At 36.1% G+C, this 22,537-nt stretch overlaps 1 protein-coding gene across 2 annotated transcripts in view; it reads left to right on the top strand.

Annotated features, from left to right (window-relative positions):
* Positions 1–22,537, top strand: part of SCN2A (sodium voltage-gated channel alpha subunit 2) — a 108,405-nt gene that overhangs the window by 64,829 nt on the left and 21,039 nt on the right. For both annotated transcript variants that reach the window (XM_087920031.1, XM_087920030.1), the window contains 8 exons: positions 755–961; positions 2,511–2,804; positions 3,606–3,953; positions 6,677–6,809; positions 8,353–8,591; positions 11,900–12,073; positions 12,557–12,913; positions 13,872–14,351. In XM_087920031.1, coding sequence (XP_087776157.1) covers positions 755–961; positions 2,511–2,804; positions 3,606–3,953; positions 6,677–6,809; positions 8,353–8,591; positions 11,900–12,073; positions 12,557–12,913; positions 13,872–14,351 — 2,232 coding nt within the window. The remainder of the gene's footprint in view (positions 1–754; positions 962–2,510; positions 2,805–3,605; positions 3,954–6,676; positions 6,810–8,352; positions 8,592–11,899; positions 12,074–12,556; positions 12,914–13,871; positions 14,352–22,537) is intronic.

Raw genomic sequence — 22,537 nt, 5'->3', positions numbered from 1 at the left:
ATCATGACTTTCCCCGCTTTGTTAAACTAGGCACAGGCGTGGCCAGTGTGTGACACTTCTGGTCCACAGCCCGTGCATTTGACAGCCCTTGAGGTAGCAAATGCATTTGCTTGGGTGATATGCTAAGTTTGGTTAGTGTTAATCTTCATTGTGGCTTAGCATTTTGGTCATAAAGTCATGTTAACCTTTACACATGCTTCCTAATTTGGTCCCTAGCCAGTAATTTTTGATGTTATCTTGAAACACAGCTGAGTGAAGCAGATGTTGGTAATCTACACTTCCATTCCAGATATTACTGAACTTCAATTTTTATTGTTCTCATCATTGGTCACCCTAGCTACTGATGGTAAGAGTTGGAATTAAGCAATGCCCACAGGGCCATACATTCTTCCCTGCTGTCTTATTGTGCATGCTGACAGAATTGGAAAATGTCCCAGTTTTCCTTAATCTCTTCTTAACATAGTGGAAGTACTTCTGTTTCAGTGACGAAGGGAGGTAAGTTCCAGTTGTACTAGCTTAGTAGCCCAAATGTGTCTTATCTATGATAGTTACAGCAACTGTAGGTTTATTTATAGATTAACATGCAACTTTGTCCATAAACTCACAGATGAGTTTTGACCAATATAGTCAAACTATCTCATAAGATTAGAACAGTGTTTGTCTTATGTTCATTCCCTAGTCTATAAGAAAAAAGGAGGCTAACATATTTTGGAGGACTGTTTTAAAAATATGTGTTCTTTATCTTCTTTTATAGACTCTGCGTGCTGCTGGCAAAACATACATGATCTTTTTCGTCCTGGTGATTTTCTTGGGTTCTTTCTACCTGATCAACTTGATCCTGGCTGTTGTGGCCATGGCCTATGAAGAGCAGAATCAGGCCACCATGGAAGAAGCTGAGCAGAAAGAGGCAGAGTTCCAGCAGATGCTGGAACAGCTGAAAAAACAGCAAGAAGAGGCTCAGGTTACTTAATGAGCAGAACACAACTTTTACTTTTTGTCCTGTACTTACAAAAGATATGTAAACTCATGGGTTTACTATATCAAATTTTGTGACTTCCAGCTGGTTGACTTCAGAGTCATGGGGGACTAGAACATTTCAAGATGGCAACATCTAGTGGGCATGAGTATACGTATATTCAAACATATGTACTGCTGACCATTGGGATAGGAAGAAAATTACCATGTCTTCCTTCTTTTGTGTCCCTCAGTATTGAACCATTTGAGGATAGGAAACTAAAAACTTGGTGCATTAAGTCTCCAATAGATTTAATGTACCTATAAAAAATTAAAACTCTTTGTCCTCAAAAATTGTTCCCACCCCCAAAAGGAAGCATTGGACCCTAAATATCATTACTGCCTACTCCTTTTGTCATCATGCCACTGTTCAATTCTTTTTTTTAAAGGCACTTCTGTCTTGAGGCAAAATTTCAACTAATAGTGCTAAATGAAGCCCTGTTATTCCTACAGTTTCAGAATGAATTAAATATCCCTCCATCAGAAATAAAATACAGTTGAGATATTTAGATATTAAATATATATCTTCTATACACCATTAAAAAAACCTAATAAGATTTTGTTGTCCTATCTGCTAAAAAGAAGTGGACAAGGTACTTTCCTTTTGATGCTGCCTAGTGAAAGAGGCAAGGGGATTTCCATCTTCCTCCTAGTATTCCTCTCCCCCTCCCTCTTATGGCTGAAACTCTGATTTTAATAAGGCCGCTCTGACCACCAATAAAAGGAAAATGTCCTGTCTGTGAGTTATTTTTTAAAAATTGAGGATAGCATATTAGTGGGGCAAGAGGCATGGCAATAATCCAAACAATTAATAGTCATGGCCAGAAAAATAACCGCATCCTATCCTCCCAAACCTTCCTCACATACAGGGCTTTATCCTCTACCAGTTTAACTAGTCTTAAAACCATTTTGTTTAATTTTAATATGAATAAAAGTTAGCTACAACTAGGGAGGAAGCTGGAGTACACATGAATCTTAGAGCAGGAGAATTGCATACAGGCCCTCAGCCAGAAGGTATTCACCCATGCCTTTTATTGACCTCTTTGCCCAGGAAGGTTGTATTTTTAGTGATTCCCCAGTTCCTTAACCATTTTTGTTGCTTGATCTTTGTGCTCAATATTGTGCTTCTCACTATATAGCAAAGACCGTACAGTAAACTGAACAACTACCTCTCTTCTTATGCAATTGAGAGGTAGTGGATAAAAGCAAAGACTGGCATTTCAAGATTGCCATAAGGCTTTCTAAATTGTAGATTTCCTGGGAGTTCAGAGCAGCATCCTTGGTGGGAAAAGATTAAGCCTAACATACTGAGGTAAATTTAATGAGATTAAAGTATGCTTCATATTCATTTAAACATGCCACGTTATTTAGCAAGTTCCTTTTTCCTTGAAATATAGGCTTACTATAATGAGCATCATATTCACCTGTTTTATTTAAAAAAACCCATTCAGTTAACATATTGGTATGATGTATCTTAAATGTACTTTAACTTTCAGGCAGCAGCTTTAGCCGCCGCAGCTGGTGAATCGAGAGAATTTAGTGAAGTTGGTGGTGTAGGTGGATTCTCAGAGAGTTCTTCGGCAACATCAAAGTTGAGTTCCAAGAGTGCTAAGGAGAGGAAGAACAGGCGGAAAAAGAGAAAGCAGAGGGAACAGTCTGAAGGAGATGAAAAAGATGAGGATGAATTTCACAAATCAGAATCAGAGGACAGCATCCGCAGAAAAGGCTTTCGATTCTCTATTGAAGGGAACAGATTAACCTATGAAAAAAGATTTTCTTCCCCACACCAGGTATGGAGAATATACGTGGGGAAGGTAAATCTGGAAGTTCAATGCACATTTCACTTCTGTAGATTTTTGGATCACTTTATGGGTTATGCCTCAACCCTTTTTCTTCTCATGAGTCTTCTTAGTTGGTTACTTTTGGTATGTAATTGTGCAGAATTAGAATTCATTTCTATATTCTATATCGATTTCTGTCCAAGCCTCAAGAAAAAAACTTACTGAGTAAATTGTAAAGTAATTCTTTGGGGTACATCTTAAATGAGAAGAATATACCTCAATCTCCTGGCAATTTTTGCCATTCTTGTTCGTGTTCCTCTGCTTGCTTAGAAGAAGACAATAGCAAGGCAGCAGCTGCAAAAAGAAGGAACAGTGAATGCTAGAGAGCTCCAGGAATAACCTGTAGCCTTTTAAAAGGGGTTGTGGGGGCTTGGCTGGTCCCACAAAATACCAACTTTTGGTTTGCACAATAAAGCAAATGCTAAAATGATGCAAGCATGGATAAGTCAGGGTTTTACTAATTTATTTTTCGTATTTCTGAACCACCCATCTCCCTCAAAGAAGGACCCTTTATGATTTATTACCTATAGAATGTAAAGCCAGGAGAAATAGTGGTACTAGTTTAGAAATTATTTAATAAATATTTATTTAATGTTTTTTTTTAAAAAATAATGAAGATTGTTCCTGTACTCTTGAGAGACCCCAAAATAACTGTGTTCGTTCATTTCCTTATACTTAAGAAGGATCTTTAATTTTCCCACCGCCTTTCAATCTGTTTATGGATGTTTCTGATCTTGCATTCTCTTACAGTCTTTGCTGAGCATCCGTGGATCGCTGTTTTCCCCCAGGCGCAGCAGCAAAACGAGTCTCTTCAGCTTCAGAGGCCGAGCAAAGGATCTTGGATCAGAGAATGATTTTGCAGACGATGAGCACAGCACTTTTGAAGACAACGAGAGTAGGAGAGATTCCCTCTTTGTTCCTCACCGGCACAGTGAGCGTCGCAACAGTACCATCAGTCAGGCCAGCCGATCATCTAGAGTGATGCCTATCCTTCCAGCCAATGGGAAGATGCACAGCACTGTGGACTGTAATGGGGTGGTTTCCTTAGTTGGCGGGCCGCCTCCTCTTATGTCACCCACTGGGCAGCTTCTTCCTGAGGTAATAAGAGATCAGAAGTGCAACTATAATTGGCTCAGGGACTGTACCAAATTTTGCCTAGCATGTGAAGAAAGATGGGGGACCAATTTTGACGGGGAGATGCTTTCGGGAAGTTTGGAGTGGTACAATGGCCTAGAAATGGAGCTTTTGCCTCACAATCAGGAGGCTGTGAGTTTGATCCTAGGTAGAGGCAGATATTTCTCTCTCTGGGCACACTGAGAATATATCTGAGGAACAAACCCCCGCATTGGCGACAGGAAGGGCATCTGGCCGTTAAAAAAATCTGCTAGCTCCATTCAGTTGCCCAGACTCCACCCTGCAAGGGATCATTAAAAGGGGTTGTTAAAAGAAGAAGAAGATGATGATGATGATGCTTTCAGGAATTTTAAAGGATGGGATGTGTGCTTTATGCACCTGCAATGCTTAAGCATTCATTTAATCTGTTAAATTCCCCCAAAACCCCAAACCAGCAAAAAAAAGGGATCAGAAATCCCAAAAGGGTTGGTGGTAGCTTTCTGCAATGGACAAAACAGCATTGATTTGAAACTTAAATTCAGATCTACCTGCAGTTTGGTGTCAAAGCGGATTAAACTAGAAATGTTCTTCGCTACTACATTAGTTTATAAATTCAATTAAACTTTAAAAAAAGTACCCCGAAATAGGCTCTCAGAAGAATGCAGGAGCTAAATTCCAGAGCTTTGCTATAATAAGGAATCTTGCACAAGAAAAATTCTTGATCATAGGGTGAACTAAAGGAATTTCCTTTCAGCTTTTTGAAAAGAATCATATAATCCCAGGTTATTCCAGCTGTGTTCTGTCAACAGTGGGTGGTTATAGGTTTTCTGCTGCTGCCAATGAGGTTTTGTGTGGACATACTTGTACTGTTCCTATTATTTTGGGGGGAAAGGAACACTGGTTTGCCTATTTCATTCCACCTCCTTTTCCATGCTAGGTGTTGCCCTCTCTAAGGACAGGACTTGTCAATACGGCCATTTTCTTGCAGCCCTAGTTGACCTGGAAGCTTCCAACTTCACCCCACACTCTGGGTTGAATGCTCTTTTTAGAACACTTCTACTTTCACATTCAGAAACAGCCCAACTTGACAAAGCCAAGCCCAGATCAGCTGCAAACTATTAGGCAATTTGATTGGTGGCTCAGTGTCCTATTCGAGGCCCTTGTTTAATCCTGCCCTGCGACATTTCAGGGGGAATGATTGCTGATAGCTTCCATACTGGAAAGCAGTGTTTGGTAAGATGGGAAATGAAGATAGGGAAATTGCTTTCCTAAATCTACTTTTCATCAAAACAGTAAGAGCAACATTTATCACTAGCCATATTACTTTGGCAAAATAGAGCTTGACAATTGACACAGCAAATTTTATTCAGGCATAACTTTTCTGGCAACTCAGAGGCCGGTGGTTAGTTCCTTAATGTGGCCATCTGACTGGGCATGTAGACTGAGAAGATTGAAAAAAATGTAGTTTAAATAAAGGAATTTTGTTTCATTGTGTTCCTGTTTAATTTTTCAATGGCTGTAATCACAACTTGGAACATTGTGTTAACATGAGCGGTGTTTCAGCAGTTTGTCATGTAACTAAATCAAAGAAACATTAACATTAAAGGGCAACGGAGAACTAAAACTCTCTTGAAATGAGATTAAGACATTCAATATTTTTCCCTAAAGGATACCAGTCAGTAGTCATCTTTCTTTTTAATCCAGAACATGGGCGTCACATTGTCATCATGTGACTTCTCATGACTTTCCTCCCCTTTGCTAAGCCAGGGGTGGGTGTGGCCAGCGTGTGGTGCATACGGCCCAGAGGGCAGGAATTTGACACCCCTGATCCAGAAGAACAACACTATTTATGATGATGCATTGCTCTGATGGAAATGTTCTCATTTAAAAAAAAAATGTTCCTAAAAACAGAAAATTAGGCTGACAATATTTAAGTCAAGGACAGTGTCAGAGCAATGCTGCTTCTTCATATAATATGATTCCAAATGCTTCCGATTAAAAGAAATGAAAATTCAGGCTTCACAAATTCAAATGGCCACTAAATGGCAGCAAAAATACAGAAAAGAGACCCTTTGCTGCCATGTCCAGACTGTGCATATTTATACAAAGTAGACCTACCCAGTAGTACCTTTAGTCATTAATGACAATTGCTAGATGGGTAATGATGCTGATCAATGAGTTTCATACCAGACTTTGTTTCTCTGCTCTTAAAAAAAAACTCACTTTCATACTATGCAAATAGAATGGAGAAATGGAAAGGGGAAAATTATAAGCCTAGTTCACAATAAATTTGAGCATTATAAATTGAAGTTGATGTAACTTTTTATTAGTATGCAAATATAATCAACTAAATCCTTAAGGTCCTTAATAAATTCTTAAGGCATCTTTAAATCGATTGCTTCCGATCGATTCCTAATTAGGAATATTTGAGCAGAAGAAATCCAGATGACAGATGACTATAGAGAGTTAATATTTTCTGTAACTACTTCTGGGGAAACTTTTGCAAACAAGCATTGAGCCAAGATGCACTAAGCTTGATAATAAAAATGATTGTTCAAGCCAAATTATCTCTCTCACTCACTTTTTATATGCAGGAAATATATCAAAGAATTGAATATTGCCACCTTTAGTATTCTGTTCATGCATAGTCTGTTTTTACAAGTCAAAAATAACCCTATTCTTCCAATTCATAAATCCTATACTTTCAGGGTACCACTACAGAAACAGAACTAAGAAAAAGGCGCTCCAGTTCCTACCATATGTCAATGGATTTTCTCTCTGATCCTACTGCAAGGCAAAGAGCAATGAGTATAGCTAGCATACTTACCAACACAATGGAAGGTAAGCATCCCATGTAAACAACGCTTCTAAAATTCAGAGGGCAAAAGCTGAATTTCCATTTCAAAAACAAACATCTTCATAGTCATTAATTTAAATGTTATTATTTTGTTGGTGGCTATTGATTTTTGTTTTCTCGATATAAACTTTTTTCCTTATTACTAGTACTGTGGATATAGTGTTAAGACCTAAAAAAGACACCAGATTTGTTCTAGGAGAGAATTCTTAATGTTCTAATCTTTATTTATTTTTATTTTATTTATTTGATTAGTCAATCGCTTACAAGATAATAGGTATAAGTATATACATAGTTATGAATACATGAAATGGATACATATAAGAAAAATAAAGAAACAATAGGACAGGGACGGTAGGCACGGTGCGCTTATACATGCCCCCTACAGACCTCTTAGGAAAGGTGAATAGTAGACAGTCTAAGGTTAAAGTTTTGGGGGTTTGGGGAAGAAACCACAGAGTCAGGTAGAGTACTCTAATAATCTTCTGGATTATTTAGTTCAAAGAGCCAATCAAAATGGAGCAGAATAGTGCTTCTTTTCTGCTTTCAGTTTTCTCTGTTTACTCTGATTTTCATGTTGCAATGATTTCTTCAGCTAAAACAGGGTTCTAATTAGATCTTGCCTACTCTGGTTTTTCATAATATTCAAACGCAAACATAACAGCAAAGCACGGTTAACATGAATATAATACATACGATTTGCAAAGTAGTTTCAAATATTTCTGTAAGTTGGCACAGATTTAGGTATAACACCAATCATGGGTTGGGTGTGTGGTGTCAGATCACAGTGTAGTCCTATTTCCTAAATGCCAATTGAAACTCTTAACTACAGTAGGCCTTTTGCCAGAAATGATGTGTTATGTCTCAACAAAGATGCATGCAATTTACCCTGATAAGGGGGTTCCTGTTGCCTCATCACTTCAGTGTAATTTTTTATCTCTTCTTCTGCTTTGCCTCATCCTCACTTGCAAAAACTAGAAGAAGGGTTAGGAGAGATAGCACAGGTAGACAGAAGCTCCTCTGACACTTCTACGTACAGAATCCTCTTTCATATTCTGAAAGTGCCAGAGAAGGTTGCAGGAGTCCTGGAGGAAGCTGTATAAACATCTTTTTATGGACTTTATAGAAGTAATGCAGCCATTTTGCTGCACTGATACAAATAATGTGGAGCTGTTTCATGAAGCAACTTTGGATGGATTCTCTCTTCGGAACTTGCCCAACCCTAAATCATAGTCAAGCAAGTCATTGATATGTGGCTACCAGAGAGGAAGACAGAGGAAGATCCCTTATCCCCACTACACATAAAAGAAAAATATTGCTAATATGCCTCTTCTCTCAATCCATGTTTAGTAAAGAATAGTTGTTTGCATTTTTCTGGCCATTTGTAAAAAATAAGATGAGCCCTTGTTGCAGAGGAAAGTTATTCCTAGAATCGCTGCCGTGCTGGTTTCTTAACATATGTTGAATGGATAAACTGGGTAACTTTTGGAACATTGTCTTTCCATATGCTTTCTTTTTCGCTCTTTCTAGAACTTGAGGAATCCAGGCAGAAGTGTCCTCCCTGCTGGTACAAATTTGCTAACATGTGCTTAATCTGGGATTGCTGCACTCCTTGGCTGAAAATAAAGCATATTGTTAATTTGATTGTGATGGATCCATTTGTTGACCTTGCTATTACCATCTGCATTGTTTTAAATACTTTGTTTATGGCAATGGAACATTACCCAATGACTCAACAGTTTAATAATGTACTGTCCGTTGGAAACTTGGTAAGTCTTCCGGAATCGCATAAAAGAGCAAAGAATTACATTTATTGGATAGATTGCTGAATTTCTGGACTCTGCTTAGATCTAGTTTAAGTCATCCTTCAGGGTTCCATTCAAATCAATATGCCATGACTGAAATTTGACTGATTTTAATACTAGTAATATTTTGAATTCTACATATGAAGCTGAAGTGCAAGGAGGGCATGAGATCTGCTGCTTACAAAATCTGGCAATTTCTGGAAGGATTTGTTTTCTTCACTGCTGTTTCCATCAGCAGCTACAGGGGAGTCAGGAAGACAAATGATAAACACTGAAGAATAAGAGGAACTAGATCAATGGACATTTAGCTGCCCATCAGAAATCCTGTCTTGAGGCAAAATGCTGAAAGAAACTACTAGTGAAGCAACATATTTTTTTTTAATTGTAAACCAGACAGACAGACACAGACATTGAATTTCTATTGCCAATTTTATAGTTGGTAAAATGTAAAGGAGGTGAACGTATAATTGGATTTTAACTCTTTTATTAGTGAATACATAATGGTGAGTTGGAGTTATAAAACTGTAACTTTTTTAGAAATATAAATGCTCACAATCACCTCTTCAGAAAAAGCTTGATTGTATAGACCTTACTTTGCATGCTTATATTCAATCCAGGGAATCACCTGTTTAAAAGAAAAAGTAGTGAGAAATTCTAGAGATGCACAACCATATAAAATAGACAAATGGTTTATGATTGGGGTCTTTAGTGGGAGGGCAGAGATCAGAACCTAGAAGTTCCAGCAAAACATTCAGAAGCAAAATAATGGCAATAGACAGATAGTTAAAAGAATAAAGTACATAATAAATCTGAGTACTTTATATATATTCAGTCCAGGAATTTGTGATGAATATCAGAAGTAAATTCAAAAGATCTCTTTGCACAAATATTCGTTCCCAATTTTTTTCTACTTTTCCATAGACTTTTCTAATAGTTGCTGTTAGATATGGGTGAATGCAACGGATGTTGTACAACCTGCACTGGGTATGATCTCTGTTGCAATGCAGTATTCAGGGAAATTTTATAATTAGCACAGATTCGAACTGATCCCTCTGACTTAACTGGAGTGATTATAGGGGTCTCCCACTTAGCGGGAGTACTCCCTGGGCTATGTACTCCCTGGGCTATGAGTTTATCTAATTGTTCATCCACTTTGGGTCTCAAGGAGAAAGGGACTCGCCTTGGTTTTATTCTGACAGGTGGAACTTTTGGATCAAGGTTGAAGAAAATAGGGGTCCCCTTATACTTGCCTAGAGTTCCGTCGGACACATCCTTGAATTCAGACTGCAGGTCCTCTCTCATTTGATTGTGCTCCTCCACTTGCATGGTGTGAATGGTCACTTCCACTCCTATGGATCTAAACCATTCTATTCCGAGGAGGCTTGGTACTTCTTTGTCCATGATGGTTAAAGGCAATTCACCGGGGAAGTTTCTGAATTTTACTGGAAAAATTCCTCTTCCTAACAGGGGAATTCTGTTCCCTTGGAAATCTTTTAGTATTAAACATGGTTTTAGTTGTTGTCGAGTTATGCCAGGGCTCGCTTCTTTTATAATTGTCCAGGACACCATAGATACGTAGGATTCGGAGTCAATTTCCATATCACAAGGTTTTTCTCCTATTATCACTGTGATATTGAATTTCTTTGATTTATGGTAATCAGAATGCCCCACTATTGTGTGCTCATAGCCTCTGTCCTTCTCCATTCTATTCTCTTCCCTCCTGTAATTTAAATGAGGAGGTCTCTGGAATTCCCTTTGTTGTGCACCACGTGGATGATTAGGGAACCCTGCTTGTCTCTGAACTGGGGTATGCTGCTTCAGCAATGTGCCCCCTTCTCTCGCATCGACGGCAGATTGTATCCCTGAATTTGCAAACCACCCGGGCGTGGTTCCCTTTACAGCCTGCACACCATAGGGGGCTCTGGCTCGTGCCTTGGGGCCCTGATCTTCTATCAGGTTTTATTCTATGTATTTCTTCCTCCTCTTCTTTGGAGAGTTCTCCAATCTCCCCCTCTCCCTGATATTTGCTGGTCGTCCCCCATGCTGAGTGAACGCTCTTGGATTTCTCAATTTTAGCTGCTAGTTTTTCTGAGATTTCTGCTGCTCGGGCTCCCTCTATTACTTCTTTTAAAGAGTTGCTCTTTTGAGTTATCAGCTTCCTTTGCAATCTCAGCTCCCTCATTCCAACTACAATTCTATCTCTTAAAGTTATTTCCATATTTTCAAACTCACAGCCTGCAGCAATATCTCGTAGGTTTGTAAGATAATCATTTATGGTCTCACCTGGTTTCTGTTCTCTGCGGTAAAAGTCAAGTCAGTGAGCCAGTGACAATGCAGCGGGAGCATAATGTTCTTCTAACATCTTCTGTAATTCTTTCCATTCCATTGTTTTCACATCTTTGGGAGCAGCTAGGGTTCTAGCTGTTTTGTAGAGGCGATTTCCACAATATCCCAGGAATAGACTCTCTTCCTCTGTTCTGTTGTATCCTGCAGTGAATTTGCTTCTAAAAACATTCGAATTGTCCCATGTACGTGACCCAGTCATGCTTTTTTGGATCAAAAGGTTCTGGTTGAGCGTGGGTGGACATTCTGATGATCAGCACGGTGATAGCAGCATTCTGTTGTAAGAATTTTCCATCTTCGCCTCGTTTCCCTTGTTCTCTTCTAGAATCCCACCTTCGTCACCGGTGTTAGATATGGGCTAGATTGAAGAGGCAGGACAATGATAGAAGGAAAGGATTTCTTTATTTAGCTCTGAATAAAAGACTGCCGCCCAGTGTGCCTGGTGTTCTTTTTACAGGCTGCTGTCCACAATTTCAGCCACTGACAGCTGTTCATTTTCCCACCTGGAAAATGAACCAACGGGGGAAGTCTGACATCACTGACTTTTCCCCATTGAATATCTAACAGTTGCTATTGCTAGTGGAGGGAAGGTCAATCAGAAATGTAATCTAATAATTTATTATAGATGCCCAGAGATGTACCTATAGATCCTGATCTGACTTCTACTAGATAAAGAATACTGGGGAAAAACTTATGGGATAGCTTCCTTATGAACGGGAAGTGTGTGAGACTGAATCTTATGCCTAGTGGTAAGGATATACAAAAATTGTGGTAAGCACATATCAAGATACATGTTTCCATTTCTCAAAATAGCAAACTCTTCAATTGGAGGTATTTTTTTTATATTTCCCTTTATCTTTCTCAACAACATTTTTATGAATAGACTGTTCACTGTTGGATGATGACAAATGATATTTTTTTGTATGTAGGTGTTTACTGGCATCTTCACAGCAGAAATGTTTCTCAAAATAATTGCCATGGATCCTTATTATTATTTCCAAGAAGGCTGGAATATTTTTGATGGCATCATAGTCAGCCTGAGTTTGATGGAGTTGGGTCTTGCAAATGTGGAAGGATTATCAGTTCTAAGATCTTTCAGATTGGTAAATATCCATAGGAGGTTTCAAGAAACATTTTGATCATATTATGTGTTCAGAGTAATCAAATTGTGAATATACATACTGTATTCTGATATCTGAATGTTGTGCAAAAATAAAATAAGTCAGCAGCTAACAGCATTAAAAAATATAGCAGCAGAATAAAAAATATTGACCAATATTTTCTTAGGTATTAAATTCATCAAGACCAATAAGATCTTTTCCAAAATAGGTTTGTACACATCTTGAGTCTCAAACACAATTACTTAAAGCCACCAATATATATTGATTTTACATATTCTAGAGAACCCTCACATGGATTTCTAATCCAGTGTCCATTTTCAGGAGCAGAATTTCTAAACAAGATTAAATTCTTGATGAATTGAATACCTAAGAAAATATTGATCAATATTTATTATGAATTAAAAGTAATTAAAATCAAAAGTAATTAACACTGTTACTGATGCCTGTGTGCTTTTATTTTTTCAGCTTCGAGTTTTCAAACTGGCAAAATCTTGGCCAACATTAAACATGTTGATAAAGATTATTGGCAATTCAGTAGGTGCCTTGGGAAATTTGACTTTGGTTTTGGCTATCATTGTCTTCATTTTTGCTGTGGTTGGAATGCAGTTGTTTGGCAAAAACTACAAGGAATGTGTTTGCAAGATTTCCAATGACTGTGAACTCCCACGCTGGCACATGAATGATTTTTTTCATTCTTTCTTGATTGTCTTTCGAGTTCTTTGTGGAGAATGGATAGAGACTATGTGGGATTGTATGGAGGTTGCTGGACAACCCATGTGCCTTACTGTCTTCATGATGGTCATGGTGATTGGCAATTTAGTGGTATGTATCAAACAAATGTCCACTTAAGGCAATTGAAACATTACAACTGAATTATTTAAATATTGACATTTAAAATTGACATAAAATTTAAATCAGTTTTGATATTTTTTTTAACTTTTCTAGTCAGAAGGTCGTACAAATACTATATATATATATATGAATGATATCTCTGCCTTTCTGTACACGTAGAAAAATCTTTCCACTTCAACATTCAAAAATAGTAGGGTATTTTTTAAGAGTAAAAGATAAAGATGTTCTGTCCAGTTGTGTCCTAGTTGAGGCTGTAGTACTCTCCTCCATTTCTTGGCCAAGGATGCCAACATTGTCCAAAGACATTTTCCATGGTCATGTGGCCAGCATAACTATAAGCCAAAGGCACACGAAACACTGTTACCTTCCCACTAAAGTGGTACCTATTAATCTACTCGTCTTTGCATGCTTTTGAACTGCTAGGTGGGCAGGAGAGTACTTTTTAAGGGTACTTCTGTTATAATTGTCATGGACTACTTATCCTTTTTTATCAGGGAAGCACAGGAACTTTACTTTATATGAAGTCAGATCATTGATCCAATTAACTCTATGATGTCTATGCTACACATAGAGAAATCTTTTTGGCTGTGAAGGATGCTAATCTTAGATCAAAAGTGCAAATCATGATTAGGAAATCTGAATTATTACGTTTAGTCAGTAACAGTGTTAGAGAATCTTAAATAACCAAATTATTATTGAGAATATCAGAGAATATCACCTAACACAGAAGTGGGTTAATAATAATGCTGATCTATTTCAGTATTGGTTCTTTATGTTCAAAAAAGATATGAGATTAGGAAGCAGAACATAGGCATTAAAATAGTCTGATATAATCAAGTAATCAAGAAGAAGCAACACTTACACAAAATATTCAAACCTTGTGGCCAATAACATGATAAACGGAGTGACCCTGTTTTTCTTTTAATAGGTTTTGAATCTTTTTCTGGCCTTGCTCCTGAGCTCCTTCAGTTCAGACAATCTTGCTGCTACAGATGATGATAATGAAATGAACAATCTCCAAATTGCAGTGGCTAGGATTCAGAAAGGAATAGATTATATAAAAAGAAAAGCTCATGAATTTGTACAAAAGGCGTTTGTGAGAAAACAAAAGGCTTTGGATGAAATCAAGCCCCTTGAAGATCTAAACAATAAGAAAGACAGTTGCATTTCCAATCATGTGATAGTAGATATTGGCAAAGATTTTAACTATCTGAAAGATGGCAATGGGACTACCAGCGGCATAGGAAGCAGCGTGGAAAAATACATCATTGATGAAAGTGATTATATGTCATTCATAAATAACCCAAGTGTAACTGTGACAGTACCCATTGCTGTTGGAGAATCAGATTTTGAAAATTTAAATACAGAGGAGTTTAGCAGTGAGTCAGATCTGGAAGAAAGCAAAGAGGTAAGTCCTATGTAATACACAGCACATATATTGTGTTCTTTTCAAAACATTATTGGCACTTATTAAAAAGTTAAACTGACAAGTACTGTTCAGTGATAAATCCACGTATCTTAATATAGTACGTATTGAACGCCAACATATTATAATTGTCCGTTAAGATCATTCTAGATATGTTGGCCTTTCTTAGAAGTTTAACATTAACATCATTAATGTTTTTATTTTTCTAACTTACAGAAAAAATACAGGTTTGCAATTAAATCTTCATTATTCATAGCAGGATTTCAGGAAATACTAGAAGATGCTCTACAGCTATTTAGCTTATATTAATAACTATCCATTCAGAGGCGACTCAAGGGTCATTCTGTTCTTCGGCATTTACAATTGGCTCAAATGGGATGGAAACTAACTTGCAGCATTAAGTGTAAATCAGTCATGTTCTCAGTGCTAATTTTATCCTTTCTAAATGAGCTATTGATGACAAGTTTCATGAAAATTGCAATATTCTGCACAATCATACCAGCATTCACACAAAAAGTGGGTGCACTTATTTTACTTTCTATGTATTATTTCTATGTATTATTTTGTAAATAATTTGTGGTTGAAGTTTTTTTAATGAAGGATCAAAGAATTGCACACTTAAATCCTTTGCAAACCAGCTATAAAGCCATTTTTCTTTTTCCCAGTTTTTCTTGGTGAAGTATGTCAGCCATTCCTATTGAGGTTTCAATTGCATTTATGGTATTACTTTGAGGAGAAATTTCAGTCTGCTTCATTAAAGCCAGACTTAGAACCTGGTTATAGTTAGAATCTGGCTATTTATGAAATTTTTTTCAATTGTTAGGTAATGGATAGTGATCTCTTTCATTCCAGAGGGATGTAACTGAAATAAAATAGTCCTTGGGCTATGAAAAAACAGAGCCATTTGATACTCACAGAAACCACTTATAATTTTACTGATTGGTTTATAAAGGGTTAGATTAGGGCAACCCCAACTTTTAGAAATACCAAATGACATATAATTTGATAATTAGCTATTTTATATAACTTGTATTCTACTTTCATGGCAAAGGTTTTCCAGAGCAACTTATAGAATCATTGTAATTGAAATAATTGAAAATTTGTAATTAAAATAAAATAATCGAGATGGAAAAAAAATCAACAAAATAGTAGTTCAATTTAAATGGTAATTTACAGATGAAAAGCTAAGTCCTCAAAGCCAAAAAGGCTTACATTCCTTTCCTTTAATCTAGTATTATATTACAGGCAATATAAAAATTATGGTAATTTTCCTATCAAACCACTTCTAATATTTTCAACTTTTGATATTTTAATTTGTAATCCAGAGAAATTTAAATTTTCAATCTCATTTATTTCCACAAAAGAATTTAATAATTGCTTAAATCTCTCTCTTTTAAATTTAAATTTTTATTTTTAGTCATGATGTTTATACCTTTTTACACTTTATACTTTTTTAATGATCGTACTTTTATACCTTCTAATGGCCGTATCCAGTTCCCTTATGCTCTAATAAAGATTTAATCAGATTTGTTTTCATACATTTGTGCAATGAAAAACTTTAATTGCTTCTAAACATGGCTTATTTAATTTATTCAGGGTTTTTTATACATGGTTCATCAGAATCCATAAATATTTCACTAACTATATTACGATTTTTTAAAAAGCCACTGACTATTCCTTAAGTTTGAACTTCTTGAGTTCTTTATCACCATCAATCATCTTCTGTTAATGTTTATTTACATATAGTTATATGATATAATTGCATTTCTTTAAGATTTTGATATTGTTTTAAGTTACTTTGGAAATAATTTGTCCATCATTTTGTAAATGCAATTCTTCAAGGATTGAATTTTAATACTGCTAAATACTGAACATCTAAATACTGGACATCTGTTCTGTTAGATAAACTTTTGAAATTGCTGCCATCTCCAGAGGTGAGAAAAAAAGGCAATATTAATTTATTTGTTCATTCATCCATTCCAATATGGTAATTCTATACCACCCAATTTCTCACAGCTCAAGATTCTTTTATCCTGAGTTTCCAGCCTCTCTTTCCATTTACCTTTCTAGAGCAGTTTTTTTTTCTTTGTACTTGGGAGGCTAAAAGAGACAGAGAAAAAAAGAAAATATTTCCACACAAATACTTTCAGTCAATACTTCCTGAGAAATTAGAAAGTTTCCACTCACCATTTTAATGCTCCCATCTTTTCTCACTATTTCTCCCATTATTATTTTTTTAAAAGAACTTCTATAAATGAGAAAATGAGAATAATTGTGCATTCTCTTCTAATTACTACCACTGGGTGTCTCCATCCAGTCTCTTAAAAACAAAATCTAATAACGTGAATTATCAATTCTGAAGATTGTTGATTGTAAATCTGTCCTTGATTTCCAAAGAAGAGATTTAGGCCACAGTCCTCTTTTCTTTACAGGAATTCTCCATGTGAACAAGATAAGATTTGGGAAGGAAGGCAGGGGTGGGATTCAAATTTTTTAACAACTGGCTCTGTGGATATGGCTAAGGGGGTGTGGTTAGGTGGGTGTGGCCTTGTGACTGGTGGGCCTGGCTTTTATACAGCACACTCCCCTCCATTTTTTTGCCTCCTAGGTCTCAGGGAAGCCTCCTGGGGGGCATTTTTGCTCCCAGGAAGCTTCCCTGGGGCTCAGGAAGGCAAAAAATGGAGCGTGGGGGGGTGCATCTCCCCGTGCCCCCCTCGCCATGCCCCCTTTTTCCTCCTGGGCCTCGGAAGCCTCCTGGGCGAAGCAGTAAGACAGCGAGGGGGATCCTGGCACAGCTGATCATAGGAACAACTGATCGTTGGGAGGTGGGGAAAGAAATACCTTAAGGAGTGACTGGGCACGGGACAATGCAGTCAGCGATGTCGGGCATGCGTGCAGTAAGGACTAACTGGGTGAGGATGGGTGGGGCGGGTGGAGAGGGGCAGAGCCAGCCAGGTGCAGGATTTGCTGGTTCTCTGAACTGTGCAGAATCGCAACTACTGGTTCTATAGAATCGATCCGGACTGGTAGAATCCCACCCCTGAAAGAAGGGGTTACCACTCAACTCATATTACTCCTCTTATTGAGATGTTGTAGAGTTTCATCAAGGATTGTGTTTTCTTTTACTCCTGACTGGCATTGCACCTTGTATGGTGACAGGCTTCTTATCAAAAGAAAAGCCTAGTGGGATCTTAATATCCTCTGAGAAATTATAATAAAACCTTTCATGTTGCTCATCCAGAAAAAATACAATGAACCCTTAAGCTTGTGCTAAAATTTTGCAGAGACATCAGTGAGAAAACGTGTAACTTTCCCTTCATACATATATTAGTTCTGAAGATTTTTTCATGCATATAAAAAAATGATGAAAATTGACTTTTCAAACTCATGTCTGACTCTTTGTGCTTCTGTAAGCTATTCATCTATGGCTAATTTGCGTAGCCCATGTTAATAATACAAATAATTGGAACTGCCTTGGCAAATAGCCCTGACAATAAAATGTGTGGCCTGCTGTTAGAAAGCTCATTTATGCAAAATTTTCCATAATTAATTTGTCATTACATAAGTCAACCCTTGTCTTGATTTCTTGATCTTAATTTTTTTAAATGTTTATTTAAATGATTTATAAAGTCTCCTGCCCCCATCTCACAGGATAAATTATTTTGACGAGTAAGGAGAGAGTGAAGTCCATTTGCATCAACTCCACTGCACACATCTAAGTTTGGATCCAATTCAGATTTTAGTGATATAAGATGGATAGAAGACATTTGTTTATTGAGTTTGATTGTGAAACTCTAGGTCATGTTTGATGATGAGTACTAACAGTAAGGCTAGATCTTTAAAGTACCTATGAATGTTCTTGCTTTGTGTATGATTTTCAAACAAATTGCAAGTCTTCAAGTAAACATTCCAATTCAACAAGTAAAATTGTTTTGATTGTAACATTTCATTTCCATTTCATCTTGGTTCTTTATTATGAATTCTAAGACTGAGCAGTGCATGCTTCAGGGCCAATCTGGCCATTCTTCATATAAAAATAAGCAGTTATATTTAAGAAAAATAGTCATATTGGTACGTCAAATCATATCTACCTACCCAAGTTAAATGCCAAGATACTGTATGCAAATTTATTTCCTACCGTTCTTCTCACAGGATTAAAATCAAGCTGGATCATTCGAGAATGCAACTCTGGTGCTTTGTTGTCAGATAGCACCGAACAGCACCAATATTACACAGGTTACTTAAGCAAGTTCTACCTCTGTATGATATTTTTTAAAATGGGTACTGACTGGCCTGCATGCTACTCTGCCATCTCCCTTCCCTATTCATTGCAGTATTATAGAAACCTCACCGCTACTCCCTGCTGAGTCACATGACTCACATCACAGCATGGTCAGGCAGTACTGGCAACTAGAACATTTGTAGGATTTCAGACTTTAATTCACCTGTGTTTCTTTACCATACAATTTTAGCAATGCGAACAAGCTGCATGTAATGTATTCAACTTTGAAAGCATTGGTTTAGATTAATTCTGGACAAACTAAAGTATTCACTATTTTATTCAAATTGGAGTGAACTTTATTCTACTTACAATTATACATTGTTGGATTATCTTCATGCTCTTTGAGTTTTTTTTTAATGAGGATCATCCTTTTAATAAATTTCAATGCCACATATTACCAATTGTCTGACATTCAGTTACATGATTTATAAAAAAGAGAAACTTTTCAATGAAAGTATGTTGACAAGGTAGAAACACTGACAACCAAGCTCACAATCATGACAGTTCCTCTCACTGACTTTGGAGGTGATAAAATGGCAGTTTGTGAGGCCAGAGAAATTTTAATTAACTGTAGCACAAATAATATTGTCTCATGACGGCCTTCATCAGGTCCCCTCTGATTGATTTTTAAAGCTTCAAACTTATTCACAAATGTAAAGATTCCCCTCCTTGTTCATAGGAATTGTGATTTGGACATGAACTCAAGATTCATCCCTGTGTTTCCCGTTTCACTTTTTTCCCCTGCACATACCTGCAAAAAGTTGCATTTAACAAAATCTAGTTTGGCCCTGAGACTTGTATACCAATCCAAAAACTGTCATTTCTAGACAAAATTAATGGGCAACTGTGACACGTTTAGAAAGATTCATTGAAAATCTAGTTCCAACACATCCATATAAAGTAACACATATTCTTCCAGATACATTATCCTTAGTACTGGAATACATTCCTCTTTCTCAAGTGTGGAAATATAAAAAGCATATACTGCAACTAAAAAGCATGCACAAATTTGCTTCTTTATGCTCAAAATTTTAAGAACTTGATATGTTGGGTAAAATAATTTTTATTGTACTGAAAGAAAAGTCTGCCTATGCACAGCAGAGGTAATGAAATAATGACACTTCAAAGTTTATAATCACTATAATTTAAAAAGAAAAAATGGGGCTATTAAATTATTTTATAAATAGAACCACTTTAAAACCATTGATAATATTGCTTGCCCCTGTGTTAACAGATAACAGATAATCAGAGTTGGAAGGGATCTTATAGGTCATCTAGTCCAACCCCCTGCCCAAGCGGGAGACCCTACACCATTTCTGACGTAATGTTTATTTTTCTAGACTACAACAAAAACTAGTCACATCATGGACAGTCCTGACTTTTCTTGGTGTGATATACAAGTAGCTGGACATTGCCTTCATGTTTTGTCAACTTCCTAGACTAATCTGGGTGTTTTTGGAAGATTCTTATCTCAACTCCTATCCAGAGTTGATCCTGCTCAGATTTTTAAGTAGACTAAGTGTTGCCACCAAGCTGGGTTAAGAAAGAATGATTTCCTTTAAATTAAGATTCTCCTCCCCCAGATATATGATAAATATAAATAATCAAATAGTTTCTACATGCTGTCTTCTAACTCCCATCATTCTGTGATAATCCCCATTTAGCCTTTTCTCCCATTAATCCCATTCCCTAATTTCTAATTTTAATTAAAGAATATAACACGAAGAGTTCTTTTTAACGTTTTGCTTAAAATCTTATTTTAAAAAAAAAATCTTTCAAAGTGATGAATATGAATACAACTATGGGAATCATAGCAGTAGTTGATTTTATTTTTTTCATATAAAAAGGGCACTTTCAGAATGCTTTAATTAGGCTGGTTCGCTGCTTTCTGAAACTAATTAGGCTGGTTCGCTGCTTTTCTAAAAGTATTCTCTGGCAATCATGCTTAACTTTGATATTAGCTTCACTTTTCTAAACTGAAAAGCGGTTTCCTTTTGCCATGTCATTTTGCTGAATGAATGAAAGCATGATAACAAATTTGATGTGTATTCGAACAAGAATATTTCCTAATTGCGTCTGTGTATTTGTACCTTTTATTGCTATATATGATAGATTTCTGAAAATTAAAGCAACAGGAAAAATATATCAGAATATACTCATTACATAATTAGCAATGTATAATCTGATGCATATATTATGCAGAGAGAAAGAGTATGTTAATATTTATATAGCCTCTGAACTTGAATAACATTTTTTTTAAAAAAAATTTATTTTAACGACAAAACAACATAGACATAACACATAAAACATAAAAATATCATCCTTCTTCATAAATTTACAAGCAGTGCATCGGTTGGTTTACCACTTTTTTTTTTGTGCATCCATTTCCTAGTCACTAATATAATTATATTACATAATAGCTCATATTATCAATCAATAATTTTATAACCTAATATCATCACTAAAAAAATCATTTATCTATAATTTTGTTAATTCATATTTTAACGAGATAACTATAGTTTACTTAGTTTATTTTGCAATAAATCATAAGATCATACCAAATCTATCTTGATAATGTTTTATAAAGATAATATCAAAAAAAGGAAAAAAAATATGCTAAATCTGAATATTCTATTATTATGTTTTATTATCTAACCATTGATAAAAAAGATCCCAAACTTCATAAAATTGTTTATCTTCTTGTTCTCTAATTTTAAATGTCAATTTACTCATTTCAGCACAATCCAATATTTTCTTAATAATTTCTTCCTCTGATGGAGTTTTCTCACTCTTCCAGTTTTTAGCAAATACAATCCTAGCCACTGTTAATATATTTACAATCAAATACTTCAAATTTTTATTATATATATCAGGTAAGATTCCAAATAAAAAAATCTCTGGTTTCAAGTTTACATGTGTCTTTATCATTTTCTCCAACCATATGCGAATCTTAGTCCAATATTTCTAGCGTCCTTACAAGTCCACCACATATGATAGTATGAGCCAGGTATCTGATGACATTTCCAGCACTTTTCAGATTTGTTCTTAAAGATTCTTGCAATTCTTGTCAGGGGAAAATGCTACCTGTAAAACATCTTATACAAGTTTTCTTTATAAGCTGTTGACATTGTCATTTTATAATTTTGAGATCACAATTTTTTCCATTTCTCCAAATCAATCCCATATCCAAAATTCTTCCCCCAAACAATCATCGTTTCTTTAACTTGTTCCTCCTCTAATAAAATTTCCAACAAATAACTGTATAATTTTTTAATCACTTTTTCATCAGTACCTGTCAAGATCCTGTCTAAATCAGTCAATTTATCATAAAATCCCTCCGCTTTAGAATCTATAAGATACCTTGAATGAATTTGCGCATATGAAAACCAATTCATCTTTATGCCTTGTTCTTCTAGTTTTTGCATTGTTTTAAGTTCACTCTTTTCATCCAATATTTCCCCATATCTAACTGTTTGTTCCTTCTCATATATTATAGGATAAGAAAAGGCTTCAATAGTTGATAACCAGACTGGGATTTTAAAATAACGTTTTCTCTTAATTTTCTCCCAATTCAACCATAAAGACTCCCTTATATAATGCCTTCTAAAATAGCCCTGCGATTTAGTTCCCTTATACCACAGAAAAGCATGCCATCCCAGTAATAAATCATGTCCTTCTAATGTCAACAATCTAGTCTTTCTTAATATTATCCATTCTTTAACCCATATTAAATTTGCAGCTTGGTAGTACAACTCCCAATTCGGAAGGCCAAATCCTCCTCTAATTCTAGCATCTTGTAGAAGTTTTAATTTTATTCTGGCTTTCTTACCTTGCCATATAAACTTCAACACAATTTTATTTAATTCTTCAAAGTAATCTTTACCAA

The sequence above is a fragment of the Pseudonaja textilis genome, chromosome 1 (assembly GCF_049901715.1).
Source record: "Pseudonaja textilis isolate UNSWEBS1 chromosome 1, rPseTex1.2, whole genome shotgun sequence".
Lineage (NCBI taxonomy): Eukaryota > Metazoa > Chordata > Lepidosauria > Squamata > Elapidae > Pseudonaja > Pseudonaja textilis.
The sequence above is the reverse complement of the archived record's forward strand: the minus strand, read 5'-3'. Positions and strand labels throughout refer to the sequence as shown.